At 45.6% G+C, this 19,795-nt stretch overlaps 1 protein-coding gene across 1 annotated transcript in view; it reads left to right on the top strand.

Annotated features, from left to right (window-relative positions):
- Positions 1 to 1,583: 1,583 nt before the first annotated feature.
- MROH7 (maestro heat like repeat family member 7) overlaps positions 1,584 to 19,795 on the top strand; it is a 58,942-nt gene continuing 40,730 nt past the window's right edge. The window contains 3 exon segments of the mRNA XM_030912737.1: positions 1,584 to 1,618; positions 2,487 to 3,791; positions 18,113 to 18,186. Of these exon segments, the coding sequence (XP_030768597.1) occupies positions 2,561 to 3,791; positions 18,113 to 18,186 (1,305 nt within the window). The 5' untranslated portion in view covers positions 1,584 to 1,618; positions 2,487 to 2,560.

Below are 19,795 nucleotides of genomic sequence, written 5' to 3'. Positions count from 1 at the left end.
AAGCCACGCTATAAAGATACACAGCAAAATTTGTGGAGTGAGTAAATGATTCACTGAACGAGTTAGCACATGAATGAATGATAAATGAAGAAATGATGAAATGAGTTAGTGAAAGAATACATCATCAAATGAAGAAGAGTCTCCCCTCACCACCCATTGCCCTTCTCCTATTTCCTCCTCTCCCTCCCTTTGGCCTTCCTCTTCCCTCTCCTCTTTACTGCCTCTTGTCTTCTCCCTTATCCCTCTCTTGTCTTCTCTTACCTCTCCTTTCTTCCTTCTTCTCTTTCCTCTTGCGTTTCTCTCTCCTCCCTTCCTTCCTTGTTCCTCTGTTGTCTCCCTACTTTCCTTACCACTGTTTAGTATTTCTCCCTATGCACGTTCATCGCCATCCCGCTTTTTTTTTGAGTCAAGGTGTCACTTTGTCACTCAGGCTGGAATGCAGTGGTGCGATCACAGCTCATTGTAGCCTCAACCTCCTGGGCTCAAGTGATCCTCCCACCTCAGCCTCCTGAGTAGCTGAGACAGCAGGCACCTGCCACCACACCCGGTTAATTTTTGTATATTTTTTTGTAGAGACAGAGTCTCATTATGTTGTCCAGGCTGGTCTCAAAACTCCTGGACTCAAACAATCCTCCTGCCTCGGCCTTCCAAAGTCCTGGGATTATAGGCGTGAGCCCCTGCACCCAGTTGCACTCCCTGTTTCTTGCATTTTTTTTTCTCTTCCCCAGCTGTCTCGTCTCCCTGGCCCTTCCCCCACCACCACTGTGTGGTTCTGTCCTCACCCCTTGCCAAAAGAAATTAAAAACAAAACAAAAACTACAAACAAAGAAGAGAGAAAAATAATGAAATAACACAAATGGGCATTGGACATTTACTGGTGTCAGGTGCTATACTAGACATTAGAAATTGGCAGAGAACAAGGCAGATGCAGTTTCTGCATCAGTGGACCTCATCGGCTAGTGGGGAAGCCAGATACTGTGAGCCAAGAGATGGGAAGGAACAAGGTGGCCTGAGAACTTTCAGGTGGCCCCCACCTGTCTAGGGGATCTGGAAGGCTCTTAGCATTTGAGCTGAAACCTGAAAGGGTGAAGCAGCAGGCATTAGCTGGGGAAGGGGAGTGGAGATGGATGCCCAGCCTACGGAAGACCCAGACCTAACTGGGAGAGCCTTCCTCTTTGGAGGAAGTCAAAGGAACCCTGCAAGGGTGGAATGGAAAAGGAAAGGGACATATGGAGGGGCAAAAAGGGTGAAAAGGGGACTGGGACCAGATACAGAAGGGCCTTTTGGGTCTGCTAACAACTGGAGGACTCTATCCTAAAGATAACGGGAAGCCATGGAGGGGTTTACCAGGGGATGGCTTAGAGATGGTGCTGGCTGCCCGGAGGGCCAGTGGGGTGAGTGGCCTTCCTCTCTTTGACCTTCACTTATGTATAAATATTTAACTTACTCTGTGTGTGTGTGTGTGTGTGTGTGTGTAGTGGGGAGCTTGTTAACAGATGTGCATGCCTGGCCTGTGGACTGTGCAGTAAGTGTTGATAAAGGCACTCTTCCCTGACTTGATTTCCTTCTGCATCTCCTCCCAGGGGCCCACTCCTGCTTAAAAACACCATGCATGCAGGTGAGCTGTCCCTATGATTCCCACAGGGAGGGTGGCCCCAGATTGAGGGTGGGGGTGGTGGGAGGACTGGGGAGTTCATCCAGCAGTTAGATTGCTGCATTGAGGCAGGTGTTTGACAGCTGCCCCATGGTCTCCTCCACATAGCCCGCTTCACCCAGAACAGGCAAACTGTTAAGGCTATAGGCAGCTTTGCCGGGGTTGCTCTGAGAACCTAGTGCCATGGGTACTGGCAGAGTAGTTCTAGCAACTTACGAGTTTGTCTCTGGCTTGGAGCACCCCAATCTTGCAAGGCTCAGGGCTCCTTGTTGGTGCACTTAGGTTACCCTGTCGCATGTGGCCAGCTGGAAGTGGGGTAACTCATAACGAGGCTCTTCCTTCCCTTTTTCTGTCTTAAAGTAGAAGAGATTCCTCATTTGGCTGTGTGTAAGCTTCCAATTGTGTAACTGGCACTGGGCTAGGAGCTGGGGTTGCCCCAGGGGCCAAGGTATACACAGTTTTTGTCATTGCAAAGTTCATCTCTAGCAAGAGCTAGACCACTAAATGAGTCACTGGAATGAAATGTGCTGAGTATTTTGCTAGAAGTAGGATTAAGCAAAGGATAATGAGAATTACCCCCATGCAATTTCACAAGCTGAGGGTATTGAGTTTGTTCAGGATCATGAGCCAGGAGGGAGCAGGTTGTGGTCAAAGAATGGAACTGAGAGACCGCGGAGGCAAGTGGCGAGTGATGGGATGGAAAGGTGGGCTGGGCACAGTCACCAGGGCCTTGTAAGTCACAGCAAGGGGCTTTCATCCTAAGAATAGTGGGAGCCCTGGAAAAGCCTTAACAGGTGTGGTATGGCTGCATTTGTCTTTTCTCTCTCTCGAGACTGCTTCTGGGAGCGTGACAGTTGGCTGCTGGAGAGAAAGGGGCACTGATATTGAGAGACCTCCAGACTGGACATGGCCCTGAGTCCAGGGGCTAACCTGGTCTTCCATGAAGACCCAAAGATGACACCAAGTCTCCCCTCCTGTGGGGCCCCAGGATTAGGGTCTGGTACAATCCCTCGGCCCCACCCAGACATGGCTCATGTGCCTATGTTGAATCTACTCCCAAGTCCTGGCTTGGCTCTCGTTCCAGATCTTAATCCTTCTCTGAGTCCCGTCTCAGGGGAGGCCTCGGGCCTGGTGCCTGAAAACACCCCCAGACCTGAGGACAGCAGGGCCATAACTCCAGCCTCCCTCCAGATCACCAGTTCTTGCTCTGGTGAAGCACTGGACCTGGATTCCATGGATGTCTCAAGGCCTAAATCACAGGGGCACCTCTGTCCAGCCTCAAACCCCATTCTGAGTCCTAGCTCTACTGAGGCCCCTGGTCTGAGCTCCGGGAACCACCCTCAGTCAAATTCTGAAGATGCCTTCAAGTGCCTCTCAAGTAAGATTTTTGAGTTGGGTCAGAGAAACTCCAACCCTTCTAGGCATGAATTAAACCCATTTATAAGGCACCATTCCAGAGAAGGCCTGGTTCTGGGCCACTGCATCTCTAGGCCGAGCTCAAAAGCACTCCTTATTCCAGCCTCCAACTCTTCTCTCGACCTTGACTCCAATCCATTGCCCAACATGGGCTCAAGAAACACCTCCAAGCTGAACCTGAATGTAGCTCCAGATTCTCGTGGGACCCTAATCCCAGACACAAACGAGACCATCACTTTGGCTTCACATAACATCTCTGGGTCTGTTTCAAAAGGAGCCTTTAGTACCACCTGGAGCACAAGTTCCAAGGGAACCATGAATGTGGCTTCCACCGGCCACCCCAGATCTGATTTGAACATGACCATCACTCAAGCCTCATATGTGACCCTGATTCCTGGCTCCAGTGATGGTATCAGCCTCCATTCCAGCACCCATGGGCCCAACTCCACCATCTCTCCACCCTCATGCATGACTCTAATCCTGGGTTCCAATGAGACTCTGAGCCTGGACTCCAGCCTCGTGTTCAGTGACACCTCCACCTTGACACTGAGCAGTCAGCAGGATGATGCCGAGGACAACAGCATCCACACTGTACCCCTGGAGGAGAATCTGGAGAGTTGGAATGAGATGGCCAGCATTAAGGTGGGCCAGTTCCCGCTGGGACTCCCCACCTCCAACCCCGCAGGCAAGGACGCCATGACCTTGCAAGGCATCCCTGAGGGTAAGACCAGGGCCGCAGCCCTAGAAAAAGCACTGTCCTGGAGGAATTCTGTCTTCGGACTCGTAGGGCAGGGAGAGGAGAAGGAAGGAAGGAAGGAAGGGGACAGCAGGCAGTTGATAACATATGATCTATTAATTCTATAGTAGACATCTAATAATTGGCCTCTGCTAGCAATGTGACTTGGGACAAGCTACTTAATCTCCCTGAGCTTCAACTTCCTTAACTGTAATATCAGTATACAGCCGGGCACAGTGGCTCACGCCTGTAATCCCAGCACTTTGGGAGACTGAGGCAGGTGGATCGTTTGGGTTGGGAGTTTGAGAGCAGCCTGGCCAACATGGTGAAACCCCGTCTCTACTAAAAATACAAAGAATTAGCTGGGCATGGTGGCGCATGCGTGTAATCCCAGCTACTCGGGAGGCTGAGGCAGGAGAATTGTGTGAACCTGGGAGGCAGAGGTTGCAGTGAGCTGAGATCTCGCCATTGCACTCCAGCCTGGGCAATAAGAGCAAAACTCGTCTAAAAAAAAAAAAAATCACTGTATAATAATACTTCGACTCTGTCCAAATTATAAGTCTATTGTATCAACAGACTATCCCTTCCATTCAAAATGTATGTCTCTTTCTTCCTTGATACATTTCAGACCTGGCTTCTCAGGTCTGAGCAAGGCCTTGGGGTCCTGTCTGGAACCTGTGCCTCCCTCCTGATATGTAGGATTTCTGTAAATTAATCCCCTGTCAGTTTCTGATGCTATAAATATCTTTTCTTAATCAATTTTTATTTGTTCATTCACCAATACTGTATTAAGATTTTTTAGAAAGGACCATGGTTTTGTAAGTAGATGTTCATATCTAATGAGAATCCCCCCCTTTTTTTTTTTTGAGAGGGAGTCTCATTCTGCAGCCCAGGCTGGAGTGCAATGGCTCGATCTCGTCTCACTGTAACCTCTGCCTCCTGAGTTGAAGTGATTCTCCTGCCTTAACCTCTTGAGTAGCGGGAATTAGAGGCACCCATCACTCTACCCAGCTAATTTTTATATTTTTAGCAGAGACAAGGTTTCGCCATGTTGGTCAGGCTGGTCTTGAACTCCTGACCTCAGGTTAGCTATTAGTAAATAACATTTTATTTTATTTTTTGAGACAAAAGTCTCACTCTGTTGCCCAGGCTGGAGTTCAATGTTGCAATCATAGCTCCCTGCAGCTTCGAATTCCTGGACTCAGGAGACCCTCCTGCCTCAGCCTCCCATGTAGCTAGGACTACAGGTGCACACCACACCACCACACCTGAGTAATTTTATTTTTTATGTTTTGTAGACTTGGAGCCTTGCTATGTTGCCCAGGCTGGTCTTGAACTCCTGGCCTCAAGCTATCCTCCCAGCTCATCCTCCCAGAGCTCTGGGACTACAGGCATATTCTACTACACCCAGCCTCTGCACATTTTAGAATGCATTTCTAGGGTTTCTTAGGGATTTTTTTAGGGCCTCAAAAAAGTCTTGCTGGCATTTTTTTTAAGAATGTTATCAACTTATTTACCGATTCGTGTTTTCCTTTACGTAGGATATATGCTTTATAGGTTTTCAAAAATTCTTCTTAGAAGTCTAGTGCACCCTGGGATGGGTTAGTCGTAGATACTTTATAGTATTTTTTTTTTTTTTTTTTTTTTTTTTTGAGATGGAGTCTTGCTCCATCACCCAGGCTGGAGTGCAATGGCGCGATCTCCACTCGCCACAACCTCTGCCCCCTGGGTTCAAGTGATTCTCCTGCCTCAACCTCCCGACTAGCTGGGATTATAGGTACGTGCCACCATGCCTGGCTAATTTTTTGTATTTTTAGTAGAGATGGGGTTTCACCATGTTGGCCAGGATGGTCTCTAACTCCTGAGCCCACCTTGGCCTCCCAAAGTGCTGGGATTGCAGGCATGAGCCACCGTGCCCAGCCTATAGTATCTTATTTTCTAATAAAATTTTTACTTGGTATTGATGATGCTGGTGATCTAGAGGAACTTTTTTTTTTTGCAAGTTTTTCTTTTTTTGAAAAAAACTTTGTGGAAATATAACTGTAAATACAATTTGCTCTTTTAAAGTATGTAATTTAATGGCTTTTTATATACACAGAATTGTGCAACCATCACCACAATCAATTTTAGAACATTTTCATCATCCCTAAAAGAAGCCCTGCACCCCTTAGACATCATCCTCAACCCATGCCAGCTCTCAATCCAGCCCTGGGCAATCACTAGACTACTTTTTGTCTCTATAGTTCACCTATTTTGGACATTTTATATAAATAGAATTATATAATATGTCATCCTTTGTGACTGGCTTCTTTCACTTAGCAGAAGGTATTCAAGGTTCATCTTCTTTGTAGCATGTATCAGTACTTCATTCCTTGTTATGGCTAAATAATATTCCATATATAGACACACCACATTTTGTTTATGTCAGTTGATTGCCATTTGGGTTGTTTCTATCTTTTGGCTATTTTATTTTGTGTTTTTATTTTGTATTTTTTTGGGACAGGGTCTCACTCTGTCACCCAGGCTGGAGCGCAGTGGCATGATCTCGGCTCACTGCAACCTCCACTTCCCAGGCTGAAGCAATCCTCCCACCACAGCCTCCCAAGTGGCTAGGACCACAGGCATGCACCACCACACCTGGCTAACTTTTGTATATTTTGTAGAGGCAGGGTCTTACTATGTTGCCCAGGCTGGTCTTGAACTCCTGGGTTCAAGCAATCCTCTCTCCTTAGCTTCCCAAAGTGCTGGCATTACAGGCATGAGCCACCATGCCTGGCCAATTTACTAATATTTTTCTTCTATTCTGTTGATTGCCTTTTCATTTTCTTGATGGTGTCCTTTGAAACACAAAAGTTTTAAATTTTGACATTGCCTAATTTGTCTAATTTTTCTTTTATTGTTTGTGCTTTTGGTGTCATATTTAAAGAAACTATTGCTTAGTCCAAGATCATGAAGACTTATGCCCATGTTTTCTTCTAAGAGTATAATAATGTTAGCTCTTACCTTTAGGTCTTAGGTACAATTTGTGCTAGTTTTTGTTTATCGTGTGAGGTGGGGGTTCAGCTTCATTATTTTGCATGTGGATGTTCAGTTATTATTGTCATATAATTCACAAGCCATATAATTCACCCATTTAAAATGTGTCAGCTGGGCGTGGTGACCCATGCCTGTAATCCCAGCACTTTGGGAGGCTGAGGCAGGTGGATCACTTGAGGTCAGGAGTTCAAAACCAGCCTGGTCAACATGGTGAAATGCTGTCTCTATTAAAAATACAAAAAATTAGCTGGGGCTGGGTGCAGTGGCTCATGCCTGTAATCCCAATACTTTGGGAGGCTGAGGCAAGCAGATCACGAGGTCAGGAGTTCGAGACCAGCCTGACCAACATGGTGAAATCCCGTCTCTACTAAAAATACAAAAATTAGCCGGGCGTGGTGGCACGCACCCGTAATTTCAGCTACTCAGGAGGCTGAGGCAGGAGAATTGCTTGAACCTGGGAGGCAGAGATTGCAATGAGCCGAGATTAAGCCACTGCACTCCAGCCTCGGCGACAGAGTGAGACTCCATCTCAAAAAAAAAAAAAAAAAAAAAAATTAGCCGGGTATGGTGACACATGCCTATAATCCCAACTATTTGGGAATGGCTTGAAACTGGGAGTCGGAGGTTGCAATGAGCCAAGATTACGCCACTGCAGCCTGGATGATGGAGTGACACTTTGTCTCAATAAATAGATAAATAAATAAATTAATTAAATTAAAAATACACAAAAAATAAAAATAAAATGTGTCATTTGCAGAGTGTAGTGGCTCATGCCTATAATCCCAGCATTTTGGGAGGCTGAGGCAGGAGGATTGCTTGAGCCCAGGAGTTCAAGACCAGCCTGGGCAACATAGGAATACCCTGTCTCTACAAAAAAAATAAATAAATTAGCTAGACATGGTGTGTGCCTGTGGTCCCAGCTACTCAGGAGACTGAGCTGGGAGGATTGCTTGAGCCCAGGTGCTAGAGGCTACAATGAGCTGTGATTGTACCACTGCCCTTCAGGTTGGGCGACAGAGTGAGAACTTGTCTTTTCAAAAAACAAAAACCAAAAAAAAAAAAACAAAGTGTGATTCAATGGTTTAGGTTATATTCCATTTTTTAGTGCCTCTGTTTTTGGTGCCATATCCAAGAAATTGTTGCGAAATCCAGTGTCATGAAGATTTTCCCCTGTTTTATAGTTTTAGCTCTTAAGTTCTTTGAGTTAAATTTTGTATATATATATAAGGTAAGAGTCCAAATTTATTCTTATTTTTTATTTATTTTATTTATTTATTTTTTGAGACAGAGTCTTGTTCTGACACCCAGGCTGGAGTGCAATGGCATGGTCTCAACTCACTGCAACCTCCACCTCCCAGGTTCAAGCAATTCTCCTTCCTCAATCTCCCGAGTAGCTGGGACTACTGGCAGCCGCCACCACACCTGGCTAATTTTTGTATTTTTAGTAGAGATGGGGTTTCACCATGTTGGCCAGGCTGGTCTCAAACTCTTGACCTCGTGATCTGCCCACCTTGGCCTCCCAAAGTGCTGGCATTACAGGCGTGAGCCACAGTGTTCGACCCATTTATTTATTTATTTATTTATTTATTTAGATGGAGTCTTGCTCTATCATCCAGGCTGGAGTGCCATCTTGGCTTACTGCAACCTCTGCCTCCCAGGTTCAAGCCATTCTCCTGCCTCGGTTTCCCAAGTAGCTGGGACTACAGGCATGCATCATCATGCCTGATTAATTTTTGTGTTTTTAGTAGAGACGGGGTTTAGTAGAGACCATGTTGGTCAGACTGGTCTCCAACTCCTGACCTCGTAATCCACCCACCTCGGCCTCCCAAAGTGCTGGGATTACAGGTGTGAGCCACAGTGCCCGGCCTATTTATTTATTTATTTATTTATTTATTTATTTATTTATTTATTGAGACAGAGTCTTGCTTTGTCATCCAGGCTGGAGTGCAATGGTGCGATCTCGGCTCACTGCAACCTTTGCCTCCCAGGTTCAAGCCATTCTCCTGCCTCAGCCTCATGCAGCTGGGACTACAGGCATGCATCATCATGCCTGGCTAATTTTTGTAGTTCTAGTAGAGACGGAGTTTCACCATGTTGACCAGGCTGCTTTTGAACTCCTGACCTCAAGCAATCTGCCTGCCTCGGCCTTCCAGAGTGCTGGGATTACAGGCATGAGCCACCACACCCGTCCCAATGTATTCTTTTATAATTGGAAAGTTTTTCCCCCCCCCCGGCTGAGTGTGGTGGCTCACGCCTCTAATCCCAGCACTTTGGGAGGCTGTGGTGGGCAGATCACCTGAGGTTAGGAGTTCCAGATCAGCCTGGCCAACATGGCAAATCCCCATCCCTACTAAAAATACAAAATCTGCTGGTGTGATGGCACACTCCTGTAATCTCAGCTACTCGGGAGGCTGAGGCAGGAGAATCGCTTGAACCCTGGAGATGGAGGTTGCAGTGAGCTGAGATTGAGCCACTGCACTCCAGCCATGGTGACAGAGCCAAAAAGAAAACTCATCTCAAAAAAGAAAAAGAAAAGTTTTTTTTTCAGGTTGGGTGTGGTGGCTCACACCTGTAATCGCAGCACTTTGGGAAGCTGAGGTGGGTGGATCACCTGAGGTCAGGAGTTTGAGACCAGCCTGGCCAACATGGTGAAACCCTGTCTCTACTAAAAATACAAAAATTAGCTGATGTGGTGGCCAGGGCCTGTAATCCCAGCTACTCGGGAGGCTCCCGCTTGAACCCGGGAGGCAGAGGTTGCAGAAAGCCAAGATCATGCCACTGCATTCCAGCCTGGGTGACAGAGCGGGACTCTGTCTCAAAGTAAATAAATAAATAAAATAAAAATTAAAAAGTTTTTTTTCCAATTTTTTAATTGTGGTGAAATATACATAACAAAATTTACCATCTAGGACAGCACAATGACTCATGCCTGTAATATCAGTGCTTTGAGAAGCCAACGCAGGAAGATCACTTGAAGTCAGCAGTTTGGGACCAGCTCCGGCGACATAGCAAGAGTCTGTCTGTATAAAAAACAAAAAAATCCTTACCATCTTTTTTTTTTTTTTTAAGAGATGATCTCACTCTGTTGCCTGGGCTGGAGTACAGTGTCATGATCTTGCCTCACTGCAACCTCCACCTCTGGGGCTCAAGTGATCCTCCTGCCTTAGCCTCCCGAGCAGCTGGGACTACAGGCACGTGCCACCACACTTAGCTAATTTTTTTGTATTTTTAGTAGAGACAGGGTTTCACTATGTTACCCAGGCTGGTCTTGAACTTCTGTGCTCAAGTGATCCACTGCCTCAGCCTCCCAAAGTGCTGGGATTACAGGCATGAGCCACCATGTCCAGCCAAACCTTACCATCTCAAAAATTTAAAAATTATTATTATTTTTTAGGGTCAGGGTCTCACTCTGTCACCCCAGCTGGAGTGCAGTAGAGCGATGATAGCTCACTGCAGCCTCAAACTCCTGGGATCAAGTGATTCTTTCACCTCAGCCTCCCAAGTAGCTACGACTGTAGGCACACACCACCACATCTAGCTAATTTTAATATTTTGTAGAGACGAGACCTCGCTATGTTGCCCAGGCTGGTCTTGAACTCCTGGCTCAAGTGATCCTCCTGCCTTGGGTTCCCCAAGTGCTGGGATTTCAGGCATGATCCACCACACCTGGCCCTATCTTAACCTTTTTTTTTTTTTTTTGAGATGGAGTCTCACTCTGTTGCCCATGTTGGAGTGCAGTGGTATGATCCTAGCTCACTGCAACCTCTGCCTCCCATTTTCAAACAATATTCCTGCCTCAGCCTCCTGAGCAGCTGGGACTACAAGTGTGTGCTACCACGCCTGGCTTATTTTGGTAGTTTTAGTAGAGATGGGGTTTTACCTTGTTGGCCAGGCTGGTCTTGAACTCCTGACCTCAGGTGATCCACCTGCCTAAGTCTCCCAAAGTGCTGGGATTACAGGTGTGAGCCACTGTAACTGGCCAGCCATTTTTAAGTGAACGGTTTAATACAGTGGTATTAAATATATTCATAATGTGCAACTATTGGTACCATTTCTTCTCCGTAACTATTTTCATCTTATGAACTTCAAACTCCATATGCATTAAACAATAGCTTCCCGTTTTCCAGTCCCCCAGCCCCTAGTCACCACCATTCTACTGTTTCTATAATTTTCACTACTCTAGGTACCTCATATAACAATTTCATTCTTTTGCATGTGGATAGTCAGTTTTTCTTGCTCTATTTGTTGAAAAAACTGTCCTTTCCCCAGTGAATGTTCTTAGTAGTCTTGTGAAAAACAGACTTACCATAAGTGTGTTTATTTCTGGGTATTCTACTTTGTTTCATTGGTCTATATGTCTGTCCTTATGCCAGTACCATGCTGTTTTGATTATTATAGCTTTGTGGTATGTTTTGAAATCAGGAAGTATGAGTCCTTAAGCTTTGTTCTTCTTTTAAGATTGTTTTGGCTTTCAGGGTCACTCTTTGCTTTTTTAATAGGAGCGTTTTGTCCATCAGCTCAGTTTAAAACAATGTATTTTCAAATTATAGTAGCCTTTTAAAAACTTTTTTGGGGTATAACATGGATCAGTAAAATATGTAAAGTATGCTAGTCATCTCAAATGTATAGCTTAATTAACATTTATGTAAGTATACACTGTGGTAGCTACCACTCAGATCAAGTCCCAGAAGCCCAGAAGCTTCCCTTGTGTCCCTTTTCAATCAGTATCCCTTCTTCTGGGGCAAGATTTCTCAGCTTTGGCACTATTGGTATTTTGTGTTGGGAAATTCTTTGTCGTGTGTGTGTGTGTCTATGTTGGTGGTGGGGATGGGGGTGCTGTTCTGTTGTTCTGTGCATTATGACATGCACTCATCCCTGGACTCTACTCAGTAGATGCTAGTAGCAACCTCCCATTGCCACCCTCAAGTTGTAAAAACCAAAATGGTTTCCAGACACTGCTGAATGTTCTATGGGGGTGGGGGTGGGGGACAACTGCTCTTGGTTGATAATCACTGTCCCGGAGGTGACAATTCCGATTTGCATCACCATAGACTAGTTTTGCCTATTCTTGAACTTATCGCCAATAGAATACTACTGTATTTACTGTGTGTGTGTGTGTGTGTGTGTGTGTTTTTTCTGAGACAGAAGTTCACTTTTGTTGTCCAGGCTGGAGTGCAATGGTGCGATCTCGGCTCACTGCAACCTGTGCCTCTCAGGTTCAAGTGATTCTCCTGCCTCAGCCTCCTGAGTAGCTGGGATTACAGTCATGCATCACCACGCCCAGCTAGTTTTTTGTATTTTAATTTTGATTGATTTATTTATTTTTTGAGATGGAGTCTCACTGTGTTGCCCAGGCTGGAGTGCAATGGCACAATCTCGGCTCACTGCAACCTCCACCTTTGGGGTTCAAGCAATTCTCCTGCCTCAGCCTCCTGAGTAACTGGGATTAGAGGTGTCTGCCATCACACTTGGCTAATTTTTGTTGTTGTTTTTTGTTTGTTTGTTTTTGTTTGTTTTTGAGATGGAGTTTCACTCTCGTTGCCCAGGCTGGAGGGCAATGACACGATCTAGGCTCACCACAACCTCTGCCTCTGGGTTCAAGCAATTCTCCTGCCTTAGCCTCCTGAGTAGCTGAAATTACGGGTGTTAGCCACCACATCTGGCTAATTTTGTATTTTTGGTAGAGACAAGGTTTCTGCATGTTGGTCAGGCTGGTCTTGAACTCCCGACCTCAGGTGATCCACCTGCCTCGACCTCCCAAAGTGCCAGGATTATAAGCGTGAGTCACTGTGCCCGGCCATATTTACTGTTTTGACTCTGGCTTCTTTAGCTCAACGTTATGTCTGTTGGATTCATCCATATTGTGTATTTCAATAGTAGATTGTTTTTTGTTGTTCTGTAGTATTCCATTGTATGGATATACCACAGCTTGTTTATTTATTCTGCTGCTGATGGACATTAGAATTTTTCCTATTTTTTGGATGCTATTAATAAAGTGGCTGTGAACGTTGTTGACCATGACTTTTGGTGCAGAGATACACTTATTTATCTCAGAGTAGAATTTCTGGGTCATAGTGCAGGCATATTTATAGCTTTAAGAGATACTGCCAAACAGTTTTTCAAAGTGGTAATCTTAGTCTTTTTGTGCTGCCATAACAAAATGCCTGAGACTGAGTAATTTATAAACAACAGGAATTTATTTTCTCACAGTTCTAGAGACTGGAAGTCCAAGATCAAGGCAGCAGCATTTGATGTCTGATGAGGGCCTGCTTGCTGTATCCCTACATGGTGGAAGGTGGAAGGACAAAAAGGGGCTGAACTCTGTATGAAGCCTCTTTTATAAAGGCCTTAATCCCATTCTAGACGGTGGAGCCCTCACAATTTGACCACCTCCTAAAGTCTCTGCTTCTTAATACTATTGCATTGGAGATTAAGTTCAACATGAATTTTGAAGGGGACACAAATATTCAAACCACAGCAATGACTGAATTAATTTACGCTTCCACAAACTATGTGAGTTTCAGTTGTTCCACATTCTCACAAACATTTGGCATTATCAGTTAAAAAATTTGTCATCAGGCCGGGTGCAGTGGCTCACAACTGTAATCCCCGCACTTTGGGAGGCCGAGGCAGGTGGATCACCTGAGGTCGGGAGTTCGAGACCAGCCTGACCAATGTGGAGAAATCCTGTCTCTACTAAAAATACAAAAAATTAGCCGGGCATGTACATGCCCGGGATCACATGCCTGTAATCCCAGTTACTCAGGAAGATGAGGTAAGAGAATCGCTTGAACCTGGGAGGTAGAGGTTGCGGTGAGCCGAGATTGCACCATTGCACTCCAGCCTGGGCACCAAAAGCTAAACTCCATCTCAAAAAAAAAAAGAAAAAAAAAGAGAAAAATAAAAAATAAAAAAATAAAAAATTGTAGTCCTTCTAGGGGATTTCTGTCTAGTGATAGTTCATTGTGGTTTTAATTTGCATATCTTGATAACTACTGATGTTAAGCACTTTTTTACATGATTATTGGCAATTCGCATATCCTCTTTTGTGCAGTACCAGTTCAAATATTTTGCGCTTTTGTTTTTGTTTTTTTAATTTCAGAAGGAAACAGCATGTACATTTTGCTCATTTAAAAACATTGGGGTGTCTCTTTTTCTTATTGGTTTGTGGGAATTCTTTATGTAATCTAGATATGAGTTCTTTGTTAGATACATGAATTTTGACTATTTTTTCAGAGTCTGTGGCTTGAGGAAGCCTTTTATTTATCTTTAAATTAAATTAAATTAAATTAAATATTTCTTAAAGAAATGAGGTCTCATTCTGTTGCCCAGGCTGGAGTGGAGTGGAGTGGCACAATCATAGGTCACTGCAGACTCAAACTCCTGGGCTCAAGTGATCCTCCTGCCTCAGCCTCCCAAGTAGCTGGGATTACAGGCATGTGCCACACGCCTGGCTAATTTTGTATTTTTAGTAGAGATGGGATTTCTCCGTGTTGATCAGGCCGGTTTCGAACTTCTGACCTCAGGTGATCTGCCCACCTCGGCCTCCCAAAGTGCTGGTATTACAGGCATGAACCACCACGTCTGGCCCTGTTCACTTTTATTAACTGTGCTTAGAACAGTGCTGGTCATATAGTAGGTACTTAAAAATATTATTTATTTATTTATTTATTTATTTATTTTGAGACAGAGTTTCGCTCTTGTCGCCCAGGCTGGAGTGCAGTGGAGCAATCTCAGCTCACTATAACCTCTGCTTCCTGGGTTCAAGTGATTCTCCTGCCTCAGCCTCTTGAGTAGCTGGGATTACAGACGCCTGCCACCATGCCCAGCTAATTTTTGTATTTTTAGTAGAGACACCACATTGGCTAGGCTGATCTCGAACTCCTGACCTTAGGTGACCCACCTGCCTTGGCATCCCAAAGTGCTGATATTACAGGTGTGAGCTGCCACCCTCGGCCTTAAAAATATTTTTTAAATGATTTTTAAAAACCAACCTAGGGCTGGGCATGGTGGCTCACACCTGTAATACGTAGCACTTTGAGAGGCCAAGGCAGGAATATTGCTTGAACCCAGGAGTTCACAACCAGCCTGGGCAACAAAGTGAGACCCTCATCTCTACAAAAAATTTAACAATTAGCCAAATGTGGTGGCATGGGCCTATAGTGCCAACTAGTTGGGAAGCTGAAGTAGGAGGATCACTTGAGCCCAGGAGGTTGAGACTGCAGTGAGCCATGATTGCACCACTGCATTCCAGCCTGAATGACAGAGCAAGACTCTGTCTGCAAACAAAACCAAACAAAACTTAGAGAAAAGTTGTGGGTGTGGTGGCTCATGCTTGTAATCCCAGCACTTTGGGAGGCCAAGGTGGGCAGATCATTTGAAGCCAGCAGTTCAAGACCAGCCTGACCAACAAGATGAAATCCTGTCTCTACTAAAAATACAAAAATTAGCCGGGCAGGGTGGCACACACCTATAAACCCAGCTTCTCAGCAGGCGGATGTGGGAGAATTACTTGAACCCGGGAGGTGGAGGTTGAAGTGAGCCGAGATTGGCACCACTGCATTCCAGCCTGAACAACAGAGTGAGACTCCATCTCAAAGAAAAGAAAAAGTTGAAAATGTACTATAAATTTTTTCCTTGAGTCATTTCAGAATAAGTTTCCAAATGATGCTCTATCACCCCTGAATTTCAGAGTGTACTTCTTACAAAAAAGGATAAAATATAACTATCGCAATCAAGTAATTAATATTGATACACAGCTACCATGTAATCCTCAGGCCCTATTCAAAAGTCACCAATTTTCCCAGTAATGTTCTCTACAGCAAGAGGATCCAGTTCAGAACCACTCATTGTACTTTTCTTCTAGTCTGATCTGTCTCCTGCAGTCCTCAGCCTTTCTTTGACTTTCCTGTCCTTGATACATTTGAAGATGACAGGCAAGCTATTTTTATAGGATGTGCCTCAGTTTCAATTTGTCTGATGCTTGCTCATGATTAGATTCAGGGCATGCATTTTTGGCAGGAATAGCACAGAAGTGATGCTGGGTTTTTCTCATTGCGTCCTGTCTGGTGCTTTATAATTTTGATTTGTTCGTTACTGATGCTGTTTGCTTTCATCACTTGAGTAGGACGGTTGCTGCCAAGGGTTTCCATTGTGAAGTCAATATTTACCCCTTTGTAGTAAATATCATGTGGTCAGGTACTTTGAAACTATGTGACTATCCCATTCCCATCAAACTTTCAATTTATTTATTTATTTATTTATTTATTTATTTATTAGTATAATATGGACTCAATTAGTTTATTTAATGGGCTATAATCCATTTTCTTAGTTTATTTAATGGGCTATAATCCATTTTTTTTCACAATTTATTGTGATACTCAAATTTTCCTCAATTTGATCAGTGGAATCCCCTTCAAGCAAACTTTTGTAGACACCAGCCTGGCCAACACGGCAAGACCCCCGAGCTCTTTCTTTTTTTGAGAGGAAATATTACTCTGTTGCCCAGGCTGGAATGCAGTGGCATAATCTTGGCTCACTAAACCTCTGCCTTCTGGGTTCAAGAGATTCTCCAGCCTCAGCCTCCCTAGTAGCTGTGATTATAGGTGTGAACCACTATGCCCAGCTAATTTTTGTATTTTTAGTAGAGGTGGAGTTTCACCATGTTGGCCAGGCTGGTCTCAAACTCCTGACCTCAGATGATCCACCTGCTTCAGCCTCCCAAAGTGCTGGGATTACAGGCGTGAACCACCGTGCCCGGCCCCGATCAGTTCAAAACAAATAAAACAAACAAACAAAAAAAAACAACAAAAAAAACATGCTTTTGTATTCCTTTGACATTTGACATGTCTTTATCATTCAGGTGTCTCAGGTTCATCCTGAGCTTTCCCTGCTTCAGTCCTGGAATCAAACATTTCTCCAAGGAGCCTTGTTCCTTTTAGTGGAGAATGGTGTTTAGAAGCTAAGATCTTGGTGTTCACTACAATTGGGGTATCTGTACTTCTCCATCCTCTAGCATCCTCTGGTGGTTGAGAATCTGAAGTTCCAGGTTTTCATAGGCCCCAGTGACCTTGTCCTCAGAAGGAGAAAGATCCTCTCTCCTTTCGTGTTCCCCTCAACCCCCTTAAATAAAGGACTCTATTGGTCCTGCCCAGTCAAGTTTTCATCCCTGGACCAATCGCTGTGGCTGGTGGCATGGGACACTCTTAGGAGTGGAGCTTGGGTCCCAGGCCCACCCCTATCTGAAGAGTGGGTGCTGGGTGTGTCTTGAGGAATCCAACTTCACCTAGCTACATGGAATAGGGTGCACACAGGAAAGATGAGGCTCTTTCACCAAAAGAAAGTGAAGAGATTGGGGGCTGACAGAATGGCAGATGCCTCTCATAACAAGTAGGTGTTTAGCTATGAATTATGATAACTGCTGAAAGAAGAGATTCAGACAATGCACGACAAGACCATATTGGCCCTTGCAGAGCCAGAGGGTGGGGGTGGCCTTTCTCAGGACTGGCAGGCAAGCCTAGACCTGAAGGAGAGCCTTAGCGGGGCAAGGAGGTATGGCGAGCAGTGGCCCGGGTAGAGGGAACCACCATGCAAAGGCCCTGAGGGGAAATGTGCCCAGTTCTGGAAGGAAGCTGGTGTGGCCAGAGCATAGTGAGACGGGCAAGTGGTGGGAGATAGGGCCGCAGAGGAGGGCAGGGCACAACCAACCAGGCAGGGCATTGAAGGCCTCGGCAAGGATGCTGGCTTTGTGCTCAATGAAATGCAGTGTCACTGAAGGGTTTTAGGGAGTGGGTGACATGAGCTGATGTACACTTAAAAGCTCGGTGTAGGCCAGGCATGGTGGCTCACACCTGTAATCTCAGCACTTTGGGAGGCTGAGACGAGTGGATCACTGGAGGTCAGGAGTTCGAGTCCAGCCTGGCCAACATGGTGAAACCCCGTCTCTACTAAAAATACAAAAAATAGCTGGGTGTGGTGGTGAGTGCCTGTAATCCCAGCTACTTGGGAGGCTGAGGCAGGAGAATCACTTGAACCCGGAAGGTGGAGGTTGCAGTGAGCCAAGATAGTGAGTGCCATTGCACTCTAGCCTGGGCAGCAAGAGCGAGACTCTGTCTCAAAAAAAAAAAAAAAAAAAAAGCTCAGTATGGCTACTGGGGTGCTGGGGTAGGGTAGGGATTGGAGGGGCCTAGAAGGGGAGGAAGAGATGGCATGATGGCATCCTAGGTACATCACAGCTTTATCCACCTTCTCATTGAAATTGTGCCCTGCAGGAGCCTTTGATGAAGTGACCTCATGCCTGGTGAAGGTGCCAGAGAAGACAGAAGGTGGCAAAAACATGGCTCTGGTATGCCTCCTGCCCAACCCCTAGCTGACTGTCCCGGGGTACTTCCGTGCTGCCTACCCCCTCCCCCACCCCCCTACCCAGCCTAGCAGCCTCAGCATTCCCCGTGCCTCTGCCCGGCTCTCCTTTTCTTCATAACATTCATTGCCGTCTGATGTGCCATATGCTGTGTTTATTCATCTTCTTTCTTGTTCATCTGCCCCACAAGGACATATCCTCCATTACTCGGGCATTTTTGTCTGTTATTCACAGCTGTAACTTCAGCATCTAGAACAGTGCCTGGCACATAATAGATGCTCAATAAAATATTTTTAAACAATTGAATGAATTGTGGGAGGGGCTCTGAAAGGGGCAGAAAGTCTAGAAGTGGCCTTTTTTCAAGACAGTCAGGCCCAACCCAGGTCTGGGCCATGCAGCAGGCTCAGGAGGCCCAAGAAGAGCAGTCCAGCAGGTGAGGCACACTTGCATTTGCAGGACTTGGCAAGGGCCAGTGGGGAAGACTAGACAAGCCGGTGGACGTGAGTGTGACACAGGGAGTGTGGACAAGGGTGCTTGGTGGACAGAATGTGGAGGAGGTGGGGTATCCATCCAGGCCCAGACATGCAGGAGGCAGGCCCTGCCTCCAGGCTGCTTCAGGGCCAAGCTTCAGTCCCTGGGGCAGTGCAGGGTGGGGATGGGGAGAGGTGACTGGACTAAGAGGAAGCCCTGCATTTGGGGAGCATTTATCCTCATCCCATGGCATCCTTCTAGTTGTCCACTGTGTTCCTGCCACGCTGGCCTTTTTCTGTTTCTCACACACGCCAAACTCATTCCTGCCCCGGGGCCCTTGCACGTGTTTCTGCCAGGAAAGTTCTATAAAATGAGCACAACAAAGCAGAAGTGAGGCCCATGCCAGGGTGATATGCACAGCACCTACCATGGCGCCTGCAAAAAGAAGACTTTTTATTGCTGTCGCAGGGGCCAAGGGAAAACGTCCCCTTCATCCTCTGAAGGTTTGATGAAAAAAAAAAATCAACTAACAAAGGCAGATTAATTGGAGAAAATGTACATGCATTTATTAATGAGTACACGGAGAGAAGCACAGAGTGATTACCTGCCCCCCAGTGAGGGCTCAGAAGCTTATATACCATTTTGAGGTTACAGAAAAATGGGGGCTTGGATCCTGGCAAAACAGGTTATAGGAGGCAGGAGAAGAGAATTTTTTTTTTTTTTGAGGTAGGGTCTCACTCTGTCACTTGGGCTGGAGTGCAGTGATGCGATCTTGGCTTGCTGCAGCCTCAACTTCCCAGGCTTAAGCGATCCTGTCTTCTAGCTTGGGCTTCCTTGCAGCACAGTGGCTGGGTTCCAGAGGGAAAAAGTGGAAGCTTCCAGTTTCCTTAAGGACTAGTCCAGGAACTGGCCCAGCGTCACTTCCACATTACTCTACTGGTCAAAGCAAGTTGTAAAATGAGCCAAGATTCAAGAGGAATCTGTCTTTTGGATAGGAGGAGCAGAAAAGAACTTGCAGCCATTTTCAATGTGCTACACTCCTCATCAAATTAACCTGTCTTTTCTTTCCTATATGAAGTTAGTTTTCTTATTTCATGGTCATTGTTTATTTTCCTTCTTCTCC

The sequence above is a fragment of the Rhinopithecus roxellana genome, chromosome 12 (genome assembly GCF_007565055.1).
Source record: "Rhinopithecus roxellana isolate Shanxi Qingling chromosome 12, ASM756505v1, whole genome shotgun sequence".
NCBI lineage: Eukaryota > Metazoa > Chordata > Mammalia > Primates > Cercopithecidae > Rhinopithecus > Rhinopithecus roxellana.
The sequence above is the reverse complement of the archived record's forward strand: the minus strand, read 5'-3'. Positions and strand labels throughout refer to the sequence as shown.